The sequence below is a fragment of the Myotis myotis genome, unplaced genomic scaffold, assembly GCF_014108235.1.
Source record: "Myotis myotis isolate mMyoMyo1 unplaced genomic scaffold, mMyoMyo1.p scaffold_m19_p_4, whole genome shotgun sequence".
NCBI lineage: Eukaryota > Metazoa > Chordata > Mammalia > Chiroptera > Vespertilionidae > Myotis > Myotis myotis.
In genome coordinates this window covers 129,233-143,709 of record NW_023416346.1, presented here as the reverse complement: position 1 = coordinate 143,709, position 14,477 = coordinate 129,233, and the positions used below count along the sequence as shown (strand labels likewise).

Sequence of the window (14,477 nt, the reverse complement as noted above, 5' to 3'; positions counted from 1 at the left end):
TCAAGATTAGTAAGGAAAATGTCCTCCCAGAGGTGTTAAGGCTTTCCCCTTGTAGAGGAAGGGAGAGGGAGAAATAGAAACATCCATGATGAGGGAGAATCATTGATCAGTTCCCTCCTGCACACCCCACACTGGGGACCGAGCCCACAACCTCCGCATGTGTCCTGACCAGAATTGAACCCAAGACCTTTAGTCCACAGGCCAGCACTCCATCCACTGAGCCAAACCCGCTAGGGCTGCCCCTTCTCTTTCTATGAGACTCATGCAGCTTCCTACATCAATGACATTGTGCTGGGGACCCTTGATGTAGGAGGCAGTTGGTCCACCTGTGTGTATTCAGGTGAGAAGGCTTGAACTTGGAGAACAGAAAGATATCCCTGTCCCTCACTGCTCCTGGGGGGTGGGGGTGGGGGGGTCAGAAGAAGCGCTTGGCCCCGAAGAAGAGGGTGGGTGGGAGCCCCAACGGCTCCAGCATTCCAGGGAGGCGGAGGAAGGAGGGCAGGCCCTAAGGCTGAGGGAGGGAAAGAGGAGAGGAGGAGTTTTGCAGCTCTGCCCCTTGGTCTCCTCTCCACAGGGAAGCGCGCGCGGCGCTGCTGCGGAGCTGAGCTGAGGGCTGGAGCACCATGAGGGGCCCCACGCTGCTGCTGCTGCTGCTGCTGCTGCTGTTTCCAATCCCGCTTACCCTCGGCTTCCCAGGTAAGGCAGGGGTAACCTCCCCTCCGCTGAGGAGGGGACGGAGGGAGGTGCAGAGGGTGCCCTTTGTTTGTGTCAGAAGCCTTTCTCGGCGCCCTGGGACGTGGGGAGGCGGAGGGAGCCTCCCATTTGGGCACCATTGCCAGACCCTCGCCAGGCATCCAGAGGGGCCGGGATCCAAGTCCCCTCTGTGTCTGATGTTCCAGGGGTCCAAGTAGAACCATATCGGAGCAGAAGGTGACTCCAAGAAGTTTGGGTGCGGGCTCCTTTTGTAGCCAGACAACCAATGGGTCCCCGCTGCCTGTCACTGCTTGAGCCAATTCAGCAGAGACGGGGTGGAATCCTATATGAGCGTTTATTCCAATCCTGCGGGCAGCAGGGGAAGAGCAGCAGGTCACCCACAAGAATCTGCTGTGACCCCCTTGCCAGCTGGCTGGTTATATACACAGGAGGGAGGAGACTGCTATGTGCAGCTGCAGGCTGCAGTGTAACAGGGAAAGGGGAAGGAGGGTCTGCAGTCAGGCCTTTAGGAGCTCAAAGCCCGATAACAAGGTGGCTAATCTGTGATGTTATAAACAACTCAGCCCATTCCTGGGACCAGAGGACTGTCAGCATTCCTGAGAAAAACTCCCGGAGGGGGTCAGGGTCTGGGCACAGCTACCAAATCAAAGCATGTCCTGTCCTTGGTCTGTTCTTAAAGGTATTTTCTTACTGAGTCATGGACCCATCCAGGCATCTTATATTTTTACACCCTCGTTTCATCCTCCAGTGTCCCAGGGTCTGTAAGAAAACCTTTCATCCATAGTGATTATGTGGTGAATAATTATTAGACAACAGTGGCTCTATTCTTACTATGTGCCCTTTCCCACTATCAGTTTCTCACTACCCAGAATTTTGCCTCCTTACACGGGGTTGCTCAGGGCCTGATCTCAGGGGTCTGGCAGGTAGTCCGTAGTCCTGAAAGGAGCCCCTATCTCCTCCCACAGAGGTCCTAGGCCATCCCCTGAAGCTGTAGGCTGGGTCATTTGCATACTCTTTCAGACAGCACAAGCAGGGAGGGCCTTGACTACTGCTCCCAACCCCTCTAGCTGGGGATTCTGAGAAAGTCTGAGCCTCTGGGAGAGAGGTGCCCGCTGAGCGTGGTGACATGTGGCGACATGTGGCATGCACTCTGTTAGCTCTGTTAGCCCCAGGGAGAAAGGGTGTAGCTTCTTGAGGGCGTGGTCTCTAGATTCTAAAGGAAACCTGGTATTTATTAGAGTTCTCCTGGTATTGGAGAACTACTTGAGCCAATTCTTTATTTTTTAAAATATATTTTTATTGATTTCAGAGAGGGAGAGGGAGAGATAGATAGAAACATCAATGATGAGAGAGAATCACTGATTGGCTGCCTCCTGCACACCCCCTACTAGGGATCGAGCCTGAAACCTGGGCATGCGCCCTGACCCGGAATTGAACTGTGACCTTTCAGTTCATAGATTGACACTTAACCACTGAGCCATGCTGGCTGGGCAGCAAAACCTTCTTTAGAAATGCCTTTTAAAAACCTCAAGCTTGCCCGAGGGGCGTGACTCAGTGGTTGATCATTGACCTATGAACCTGGAGGTCACAGTTCAATTCCCAGTCAGGGCACAAGCCCAGGTTTCAGGTTCCATCCCCAGTAGGGGCATACAGGAGGCAGCAGATCAGTGATTCTCATCATTGATGTTTCTCTCCTCTCTCTCTCTCTCTCTCTCTCTCTCTCTAGCCCTCTCCCTGCCTCTCTGAAATCAATAAAAATATTTTTAAAAAATAAAATAAAATAATAAAAACCTAAAGCTTATTCCTTCATCAGGGAGTCTTAGGTTAGCAAAGAGTTTCAGGGGAGCAGGGCAGCATGGATGCACCCTTGTGTCCATGGAACTGAGAAGAAATCCCTGAGAGAGTGGTTGACGTAGATAGGGCGTGCCAATATTTGGCTTTGCGATCCATACAGTGGGCAGTTTAAATCTGGGGTCTGAGAAACAAACTACTGAGTTGTAGATGAAGGATCTCATGGGGGATGGGGGGAGGCGGGGACAGGGTTTCCCCAGATGCGTGCTTGGGAGACATAGGAATGGCTGCTGGAAATTCTCTGCACATCTCCAAATAAATGAGTCAAACAAATGTATGAAGTGATAAAAAGGAACATTTGTGTTTTGAGCTGACTCTTGCAAGTTTAAGCCATTTGGTAGGAACTGATTCTGGGCAAAGTGGAAAGGAGACTTTATCCTCAGTGCCACATAAGTGCCATTCCCATCCCCTTTAGCAGGAGTCAGGTTGAAAATGAACCCAGAGGGGGAGGGGAAGCAGAGGGAGAAGTTGAGAAACTAGCTAGAGGCCGTTGAACTCTAAATTAGGAAGCTTCTTTGAGCTGCCTGTACATCTGGTGGAGCCTTTCTCAGCCAAGGGGCCTCTTCTCTTTTTCCATCTGACTGCCATCACTCCCTTTCTCTGCCCTCCACTCTGTTTTCTCTCAGCTTCCACCCTTGTATAGTGTGGGTTGATTCCAGGGCCCAGCCACCCACAGAATCATGGGTTTTCCAGGCTGGGCACTCACTACTCTCCCTGGCTGGCCTGGCTCCTCCAGCCAGCAGGCAGGCTGCCCCCTGCTAGAAGCTACACCTCTCCTCCTTGCAAACCCCGGCCTATCCTGATTCCTCACCGGTCCTCAGGCTCTGCTCAGACCTCACATGAGCAGAAACCAATTGGAGAACCTTTCAAAGTCCTTCCTTGGCTCCTCTCCACAGAGTCTCTCAGGAAATGTGTTCGGCTGGGGCTATTGAATTCAAAGATGGGGGTTTCACTCCAAGCCCGAAGTTTTGGAAAGCTGTGGAAGGGAGATACTCTTGGCCAGCAGGTCCTGAGGCAAATCACCCTATGTGCCAGGGGAAAGATTTTGAAGATCATTTCTGAGGCACCCTCTTAGCAAGCAGACATCATGTCTCCAGTAAGAGAGAAGGTAAGAGGCCCACAGTCAAGAACCTCTGAAAGAGGGAGATGAGGATCTAGGGCCCCATTAGCTTCCTAGTTATATAACCAGCTGCGATATCACAGCAAATCTATCCAAGTGAGAGTAAACCCTTCCCATTCCCACTCCTAGAAGTTTAGGCTTCTTTGCAGCCTAACAAAGACACAGTATCTATCTATATATAAAAGGCTAAGTGACCAGCCAACTGGCCGGTAGGTATGACACATACTTACCACCAGGGGGCAGATGCTCAACACAGGAGCTGCCGAGCGACAGCAACTTTGCAGAGTGCCCTCTCACACTCCAGGACCACTCAGGGGATGTTGGACTGCCAGTTGCAGCCTGATCCCTGCTGGCCAGGTCAAGGGACCCCACCTGCTGGAGGAACCCTGCTCACTTCACAGACACCCTTCAAGCCCCAGTGCTGCCCCAGAAGAGGGACCACAGGAAGCTGGCTCCAGGGTGTGTCTGGCCTGTCTCACCCAGCCCCACCAGCCACCTTCTAATTAATTTCCTTTCAATGTGCATGAATCCATGCACTGGGCTTCTAGTGTGAAAAACAAAAACAAAACAAAACAAAAAGCTATAACATGTGTGTAAAGTTCATATAGTCAAGTTCTCTGCATTGGATTGTTTTTGCACATGTATAAGAGGAAGAGTTTTGATTCTGTTGTTAAATGAACTCTTGAAACCTTATTTACATCTGAGGTTTTGGAGGATCACTGCACCTACTTCTGTCAGCAAGGCTAAAGGTAGAAATGAGTCATATGGCCACTAAAAGACTCCATGAATCTTACATCTGGAGAAAGGTGGTTAATGTAGTTTGTGTTGGCCAGTCAGGAAAGCTAAATGAGGTTTGCTAAAAGCCATACCATACCAGACCAGCCAAAGCAGTCTTCTGAAATGCCACATTTGGAGATATGTATTAGGAACAGAACACCTGGCTCAGGATATACAATTAAAGTCTCAGGCTAGGCTAGAAATTTCTATTTGCATTTAAAACATGTAATCAGTTGACAAAATTACTCTGCATTAAAAAGTGCAATGCTGGGGAGAGCAGGACATTTTCATCTGGAATTTTTTTTTTTTTTTTTTTTTTTACTGGTAACACTGCTTCTCACTTCACAGACTTGTGCACTCTAAGAGACACTGGAGACCATTGTTAAAGCACCATCTTCAAACCTTCGCACCCCATCAGTCCTCACAATTGAAATACGCTCCTCTCTTTTTTTAATATTATTATAACAGTCTCACTTTTAGTCTCTGTCATTCAAACTCACTCTACTGTTTTTTGCCAACTTCTGGTCTTTTAAGTACAATTTTACTTTAGTGCCATTTTAAGAATATATTTGTATTGATTTCAGAGAGGAAGGGAGAGGGAGAGAGAGATAGAAACATCAATGATGAGAGAGAATCATGGATCGACTGCCTCCTGCATGCCCCACACTGGGAATCGAGCCCGCAACCTGGGCATGTGCCCTGACCAGGGATCAAATGGTGACCTCCTGGTTCATAGGTCGATGCTCAACCACTGAGCCATGCCGGCCAGGCTAGTACCATTTTTTATCACTTTACTTTCCTATTCAAAGATGGAGAGCAGCAGCTCCATGTTCTCTCTAAAGTTAACTAGAAAGTTCTCAGATGTTCTCGGGGGACTATACAATTTGCTTCTAGCCTAATTTTACATTTCTTCTCACCTGGTTTCCTAAAGTCTGACCAAAATAGATTACCTGTTTTTATAGAACTTGAGTGACATTCTGCCACTTCTTGGTATTACGGCTTCCTGCACCTGGACTGCTTTCCCCCAACCATCTGTCTGTTCAAATTCTGCCCATCTTCCAGTGACACCCCCACTTCAGAAGAGGGACTGAGAGGGAACACTCGTGCACTGCTGGTGGGAATGCAGACTGATGCAGCCACTATGGAAAACAGTATAGAGATTCCTCAAAAAGTTAAAAATGGAACTCCCATTTTACACACTCATCCCACTTCTAGGAATATATCCTAAGAATCCTGAAACACCAATCAGAAAGGATATATGCACCCTTATGTTCATAGCAGCACAATTCACCATAGCTAAGATCTGGAAACAGCCTAAGTGCTCATCAGCAGATGAGTGGATCAAAAAACTGTGGTACAGCTGCACAACGGAACAGTATGCAGCTGTAAAAAAGAAGGAACTCTTACCATTTGCAACAGCATGACTGTACCTGGAGACTGTTATGCTGAGTGAAATAAGCCAGTCAGAGAAAGATAAGTATCACATGGTCTCACTCATATTCAGAATCTAATGAACCCAATAAACTGATGATCAAAAATAGACCCAGAGTCATAGAAGCATTAACAGACTGTTGAACCTCAGAGGGAAGGCAGGGGAGGGTGGGTGGGAAGAGATCAACCAATGAACTTGTATGCATATATACATAACCTATGGACACAGACAATGGGGTGGTGAGGGCCTGGGGGGGGAGGGGAGTGGGCTGGAAGAGGTTAAGGGGGGTGGGGGGGTGGGAAGAGGAGGACCTATGTAATACTTTCAACAATAAAAATTTTTTTAAAAACCCACAACATCTGTGAAGCACAATAAAGTGAAGTGGAATAAAATGAGGTATGCCTATACTATTAGATTCTGAGTTCTTGAAGGCAGAATAATACTATGTCTTAGCCTTCTTCCCTATTTCCCACGGTGTCTACTTGAGCACCTTGAGCCAGGTGAATATTTGTGCTTATTGAGTTAATAGTTCCCTGTAGTTTGGGTATTTGATATTGAAAAGAAAAGGAGCTGAGAGAAACACATGCACAGGTAAACAGGACTTTGTGCCACCATGAATCTACATACATAGGGACTAATGCAGTGATGGCAAACCTTTTGAGCTCGGCGTGTCAGCATTTTGAAAAACCCTAACTTCACTCTGGTGCCGTGTCACATATAGAATTTTTTTGATAATTGCAACCATAGTAAAACAAAGACTTATATTTTTGATACTTATTTTATATATTTAAATGCCATTTAACAAAGAAAAATCAACCAAAAAAATGAGTTTGCGTGTCACCTCTGACACGCATGTCATAGGTTCGCCATCACTGGACTAAGGCTTACTGGCTATAGAGGTTGTGTTTAAATCCACGAACATCCTCTGTAGAGGTCATAACTTTCTCTATTGGGGGCTGTAAATGAGAGACTGACTATAGCCACAAGCTGGAGTTTGCATTTATTATTTTTGTTGGCCACTTTTCTCTGGCCCCTTCCAAAATGGTTGGTTTCCTTAGTAAATGCAAATGTGTGCTACATCAATTACCCTTTCAGAGAACACAAATGAAATGGGTAATTGAAAATGAAGATTGAGTTTAAACAGAAGAAGGTTTACTTTTGCCAGGCTATAGCAAAGTATGGAATTGTAGCAGCCAAGTTCTGATTAATACCCAGATTAAAGATTCATTTCCCAAAAAGCAGTGTGGCCTGGTCAGTGTGGCTCAGTGGTTGAGCATTGACCTATGAACACAGGGGTGGGCAAACTTTTTGACTCGAGGGCCACAATGGGTTCTTAAACTGGACCGGAGGGCCGGAACAAAAGCATGGATGGAGTGTTTGTGTGAACTAATATAAATTCAAAGTAAACATCATTACATAAAAGGGTACGGTCTCTTTTTTTTTAGTTTTATTCATTTCAAACGGGCCGGATCCGGCCCGTGGGCAGTAGTTTGCCCACAGCTGAACCAGGAGGTCACAGTTCGATTCCCGGTTGGGGCACAGGCCCAGGTTGCAGGCTGGATCTCAGTAGGGGGCGTGTGGAGGCAACTGATCAACGATTCTCTCTCATCATTGATATTTCTATCTCTCCCTCTCCCTTCCTGTCTGAAATCAATAAAATATATATACAAAAAGCAGTGTGAATAATAATCGCTCTTGAGTTCCAGTTCATAGGGAGTTTCTCAGGCCAGCTCCTTGGTTCTCGATTGTATGACCTCATGACTGTCAGCTTTTACGGGCCATTGTTTCAGGGGTTTTTAGGCCTGAATCTTTCTCTTGGATATTTGAACTTAGTTTTGAAAGAAAATCAGTTTCTTCCTTCTCCAATGAAACCTGGGATCTACCCAGAGATTTACTTTTCAAAGTGGACACTGAATAATGGAGTGTTTGGGATACTAGGATGAAGAATGGAAGGAATTCCTTCTGTCAGTAGCTTTCTGCCTTAAGGAAAAATAGACACTGGGTTACCTAAGGTGATCAATGTTATAACACAGATGGGTTGACAGGCCTGGGAGTGCAAAGAGAAGCCATGGAAGGAAATTGGGCCTGGATATTGAAGAATGATGCTGATAGATGCTGATGCCAAAGATAACGGCACTATGGGTCATGGAAGGTTAAAGAAGGAGATCAGTGGGCCTCTCTAAGAACTTTTTGAAATCGGAAACAAAAATCTGTGTGGATGTTCTTTTTCCATCCTGATTCAAAACCACTGCTCACTGATTGTCTTCACGAATTCTATGAGAGAATGTGCACTTAATGGGCATAAAGATCAACATACAAAGTAAGATGAAATTGCCAGAATAGTGAAACTTTGATTGAATTAATGAGCAGGTAGTCTTCTTGAGTTATAACCAGTGGTAAAATTTCCTGTTCTCATTTAAAAAGCAACAGCAAACAAAGCAGATATAATCATAGACTGGAATTGCCTTCAGGCTTGGGCTGGCAACTGGTTGTACACCCCTTCTCTCCCCCTCCCCCGCCCACCAGTTAGCAAGTTAGCATAGTGTATGGGGCATTGGAGGGGATCTTTAGTCAATATTTGTGAATTGATTGATTGAGTGATTGAAGTAAGTGTGACAGGGAATCAACACATTATATGTAAAATATTCCAGCATGATTTAACCAGAATTTCCAAGAGGATAGTTCCCAAAGAAAAAGGAATGCTATGTAGCAAAATGACAGGAAATTTGCAGTACCCTGGACAAAATATCCATCTGAGCAGGCAACAATTCAGGGCACAGCAAATTGCTGAGGCTCTTGGATTTCCTATCACCCTAGGACACTATTCTTGGAGACTTAGAGGCTCTGGAGAGTTCTAGGGAGAGAGTTTTCAGATAAAGATTTAAGCATAAAACTTGTGCAAAAGAAAAGTCATTGGTAGCGTTGCTAAGCTCCCAATTTTTCCAGATGATAATTGGTTGCACCTGGATCTTATGGTTGCATGGCCCTCTGGCCTCAGAAACCTCTGGATCACTCATTCTCAGGCTGAATGATTCACTCACCCATAATCCTTTGCTCATACTGGATGTCTCTTTATGTATTGTCCTCCAGGGAGACGATAAATGGGCTTGGACATAATAGCTTGGATTCTCCCAGAGGTTTGAGATTGTAAATTGAGTATATTGGGTTTAAAACTATTTTTATGAGTAATAGTCACACAGATCCAAACATAGAATTGAGGGAGGACTTTCTGCCTTAGACTTGAAATATGACTGCAGTATTTCTTCTTCCCTGCTCTTACAGTGACCTGCACTGTGATGGCTCACATGCATCAGGGACTTGTTTCCTCTGCTGCCACTGGTTGTTTGCAGTGTCTTTCCACTTGTGCCTTGTGAACATCTATCTTTTCAATGCCGATTGCACCTCAGGACCCTTGGACAGAGGACACTGGCCTGTCACTTATTGTGTGGGTAGCAGAGCTGAATGATCCTGCCAGTTCCAGGATCCAAGTATGTTCAAAAACACTGGTTAAATTAAGGCCACAGATTGAGAATTGAGCCAAGGTTTGGCAGGCTCATTGTGGAGTGGTGAGGAAGTGTTGGTGTGGTCCACCTTCTGAGACTCTGCCCCCACAGTGGCCATCTGTGTAGGAACTCTGACTTGTTGCCACTGACTCAGCATTTGTCAGACAAAGGTTCTGATTCCTTTAAATATCCAATGTTGAAATTTTCTTTCCACTTATATTTTAACTCAGCTTTCCAAGGGGTTGTTTCACCACTAACTACTCTGATGAATCTGATGCCCCCACCATGTGAGTAGGTACCAGAGTCTTGTTCATTTTGTGTCTTCATGGCCTAGCAGGGACCTGACTCATGGAAGGCTCTCAGTGGATCTGTGGAATGAAATCTGTGGGGAAGCATGCCTCTGGCTGATCCTGACCTTGTGGTTGTCTCAGGCTCTATCTAATTTCCCTCAGGTGTTTCTCACCCACAACCAAGCTCCCCTGCATTGGCCACCTAATTCATGGAACTGTGGAACTTCAGACTGAGAGGTGCACCTGAGATGCAACACTTTGCTTCCTAGTGATGACCACTCCCCACCCCCCCCCCCAGGCTCAGCCTGATGAAGGAATTTCTCTGGGGTCACACAGAAAGTTAGAAGACCTGGGTTTATAACTCAGTCTGGTGACTCCCACAGGCAGTTATTGAACGCAACTTTTGAGTGGCCGTTACATGTTAGGCATGATGCCAGGCACCAGGGTTAGGCAGGCAAGAATTAATGACACAGTGAGTATTCACTGAGCCCCTGTCTGGGGTACATTAAAGCATGTTTGTTCATATCGACACTTGGTTGCAATCTCAGGGTCTCAACCTGGGGCTGCTTGGATATTCCGCAAGGGTTCTAAGACGTTCTGACTCATAGCCAGTTCTTGCTCCGTTTTGTCAAAGTCCCCCAATGCTCCCTCCCTATGCCACTTGCTTTGAGTTCCCCAACAATATGTGATAACATTTTAATAGCTTTATAGAGACATCCCATACAATGCTCATTTAAACTAATTCGAGGATTTTAGTACAGTCACAGACTTGTGTATCTGTCACCACAAAACAACCCCACAGTCCTAGCCGATTTGGCTCAGTGGATAGAGTGTAAACCTGTGCACTGAAGGGTCCCGGGTTCTATTTCAATCAAGGGCACATGCCCAGGTTGAAGGCTCGAGGCAGCCAATCCATGATTCTTTCTCACCATTGATATTTCTATCTGTCTCTCTGTCTCCCTTCCTCTTTGAAATCAATAAAAATATACTAAAAAAATAAGTTTAGCCCTTTGCCAAGACAGGGTGGATTGCTTGTTTAAAAACTACCACACAATAACTTCCTTCCTTTCCTTTTCTCCCTTTTCCTGTTGGCTTTGCTTTCATCACTGCATCCTCTAGACTTCCTTTCCCATCTCCTATATTCCTGAGATAAGCATGAGCAGCCTGTAGGTTCCTACTTCCCCTCTAACTAAAACACAAGTCCCGCCCTTAGAGGGCTTCTGACTTCATCTCTTGTTAAGTCCTTCTGCCAGCAGCAGCCAAGCACACCTCTAGTAATTGGTAACAGGGTCCTTGCAAGGCTTTGTCCTGCAGCTAAGCTGTCCCTTAGAAAAACTTCAGCTCTTCAGAAATACACACTGGTGTGATTTAGAGCTGCTCCTGTCTCTATAAAAAGACCTGGTGTCCTAATCCAAAGCTGAAGGTGGATGGGCCTTTGGTACCTGCTGACAGACTTCCTTGATGCTGCCTGATTGCTGGGCAGCAGGCTTGGGTCTCTCCATATCTGCTGCCCTGCCAAGCTTCTGCTAGGTGGTATGGCCCACAGCCCTCTACTGCCCTGACCCCGGATCTCTGCTGAAGGCATGACTTGGATATCTGTCTTTCACAAGTTGTTCTTCCTTCAGAAGCCTGTAATCTTACTGATGGTCAGGAACATCCCTAGTAGAACATTTTCCAAACTGGCTTCCTTGAAGCTCTGCTTCCCAGAGAGATTCACAGATGTTCTAGGCCAGTGGTTCTCAACCTTCCTCATGCCGCGACCCTTTCATACAGGTCCTCATGTTGTGGTGACCCCCAATTTCATTGTTACAAATGTAACATCATTAAAGCATAGTGATTAACCACAAAACGATATGTAATTATATATGTGTTTTCCGATGGTCTTCGGAGACCCCTGTGAAAGGGTCGTTCGACTCCCAAAGGGGTCACGACCCACAGGTTGAGAACCGCTGTTCTATGGGGAAACAGAATGCATTCTAAATAAATTGTGTTGGGTTAAGTAGGTTTCTTGATTTGCAGGACTGTGCAGGGTCATTGATATGCTAATGTACCATGTTACCCTCTGGGATCAATTCCAGTCAAGGGCACATGCCTGAGTTGCAGGTTCAATTTCCAGTAGGGGGCCTTCAGGAGGCAGCCTATCAATGATGTTTCTCTCATCACTGATGTTTTTGTCTCTCCCTCTCCCTTCCTCTACTTTCAAAGTATGGTCCTCAGACCTGCAGCAGCTCATTGAAACTTATTAGATATGTAAATTCTTGGGTCCCACCCCAGAGCTACTGAATCTGGGTAGGAGGAAAGGTGGCCCAGCAATGTGATTTAACAATCCCTCTAAGTAATTCTGGGTCATTCTCCAATGTAGTGTGAACATTTCCAATTCTTCTCAGAATATCTCATTAGACTAGTGTTTCCCATTTGTTGTTTTTATTTTTTAATATATTTTTATTGATTTCAGGGAGGAAGGGGGAGGGAGAGAGAGATAGAAACATCAATGATGACAGTGACTCATTGATGGGCTGCCTCCTATACGCCCCCTACTGGGGATAGAGCCCACAACTCAGACATGTGACCTTGACTGGAATGGAACCTGGGACCCTTCAGTCCACAGGCTGGCGCTCTATCCACTGAGCCAAACTGGCTACGGCCCCATTTGTTGTTTTTAAAGGAAACTGTTTGGTGTGGGTTTTTTTGTTTGTTTCAGGACAAGATATTTGAGAGGATGACATTAGATTTCCTGAAGCATTTGTGGTGGCAATGACTATTGCAGGTTCGAGGGGGAAAAAAGGAAAATTAAAAAACAACCTTTGGTACCATCATCTATCCTGCTAAACAGTTTTGGGCACACTTGGTTAGAAGTTTCCTCCAGTTGAAAGCCACCCACGTTTGGCTGTTGCAAACATGTGTTCTTTAACATGTGTTTTTGTATAGTAACATGTGAAGAAAGCTGGGAACAGCTTTTGGGATGTATTTTTCTTCCCTGGTGCACATTGCCTCCCTTTAGAATACTCTTTGTATCCCCCCACGCAAAGTTCCTCATCCAAATCCCTAACCCATTTTTCCAGGCCAGCCAGATCTAAATGGCTTTTGCTGGTACCCTTGACATGGGAAAGCCTCTGGAAGCTTTCAGATTTGAGGCTGTGGCCTGTCCCCAGGCAGTGCCTCTCAGTGCAGGACATCTTTGCATTCCTTCTCAGTACTCAGCTCATTCCCTCTCATTCTAGAGTTTCCTCCTGCACCATTCCATATAGTGGCCAGCAGTGTTCCCAGTCATGGCTCTGAATGTGAACTGTTTTCATTCTGTGCTATTAGTGTTTGTAAATACTGTGTTGTCACTTAGTTTGAAAATCCCAGCAACATTGAGGCTTGCAGGTAAGGTGAGAGGAACCCCTAAGTTTTCTTGCCCAGATCTTTGCTCTGTCTTCATTTAAATGATGGTGAGGCCTTAAGAACTCAAGAGCTGATGTGGATGGGTGAGTTATCAATTTGTTTTTGCCATTTAAACATAACTGAAAAGAAGCAGAATTGCTTCATGTTCCAGAAAACAGAGGTGATTTGATCACCCCCAAATATGAACATGGTGCAGGAGTGAGCTCTTCTCCAGCTCAGCATCTCCCTAGCATGCTCTATAGCTCTCTGGTGTGATGTGGCCTCGGCCTTCTTCATTTCTTGGATTTTAACTGTGTCTCAGTTGACCTCTGTGGAGAACAGTTAAGCCTTCAGAGGACCATATGCCAATGCTTTGATTCCACTGTCTGGTTTTAGTTTGAAAGCTAGACCTTCTTTTGTCTGTCTGTTGATGTGAAGAGTCAGATTCCAGGGCTTTAGGAATGCCCCTTGGTGGGAACAAGAGTTGACATTAATTGAGGGCCCCTGCTTTGGGATGAACATTTTTTGAGGTGAAGTGAAGCAGCTGTAGAAACAAGGCTATCTGAGAGCTCATGTCTGCCAGGGATCATCCTCTCACCAGTCCCTCCACCCCACCTTGACAACATTATTTTTTTTGGATGAAATAAAGGTAAAACTGACATTTAAGAATAGATTTAACGTGGAAACAACTTACATAAGGGTGGTGTTGGGATCAAAGTGAGGGAGGGATGGAGCCCCAGTTGCCCAAAGCAGTTGACCAGTAAACAGTACACTTACTGCCTTTCCTCCCTTCCCTATCTCTCTTCCCCAGTCCATCATAGTGCTTCCTGTGGTCTCTTCCCAAAAAAGCACTTGTACCTTGTCTTAGAATGTGCATTTGGGGGACCTAACACACACAATGGCTAAGCTAGAACTTAATCCATAATTTTGATTTCTGGTTTAGTGTTCTTTCTGCTGCTGAATTGATTCTCTTTTTTAAAAATTTAAAAAAATATTTTTATTGATTTCAGAGAGAAAGGGTGAGAGAGAGAGATAGAAACGTCAATGATGAGAGAGAATCATGGATTGGCTGCCTCCTGCAGGGATTGAGCCTGCAACCCGGGCATATGCCCTGACTGGGAATCAAACCCTGACCTCCTGGTTCATAGATTGTTGCTCAACCACTGAGCCAAGCCAAGAGGCTGCTAAATTGATTCTTGCTGAATAGACCTTTCTAGGTTAGTAAGTGAATATAAGGCTGACTTCTATGACGGAAGCTTGGGGAGTGTTTTAATTATCTATTGCTGTGTAAGAAACCATTCTAAAACTTAGTGTCTCAAGTAAAAAAGAATAATCTTTTACCCTTTGAGAAAGCAAGTAACCCAACTTAAAGAGTGGTCAAAATATTTTAACAGACATTTTACTGAAGAAGGTTATACAGCCCT

The 14,477-nt window shown here is 45.6% G+C and overlaps 1 protein-coding gene across 4 annotated transcripts in view; it reads left to right on the top strand.

Moving 5' to 3' along the window:
- Positions 1-532: 532 nt before the first annotated feature.
- The window catches only part of SRPX (sushi repeat containing protein X-linked), a 96,362-nt gene continuing 82,417 nt past the window's right edge, over positions 533-14,477 (top strand). For 2 of the 4 annotated variants that reach the window (XM_036306155.1, XM_036306154.1), the window contains exon 1: positions 537-696. In XM_036306155.1, coding sequence (XP_036162048.1) covers positions 624-696 — 73 coding nt within the window. In that variant the 5' untranslated portion in view covers positions 537-623. Of the gene's footprint in view, positions 697-14,477 lie in introns of all 4 variants that reach the window. The other 2 variants (XM_036306157.1, XM_036306156.1) reach the window with 2 other exon arrangements.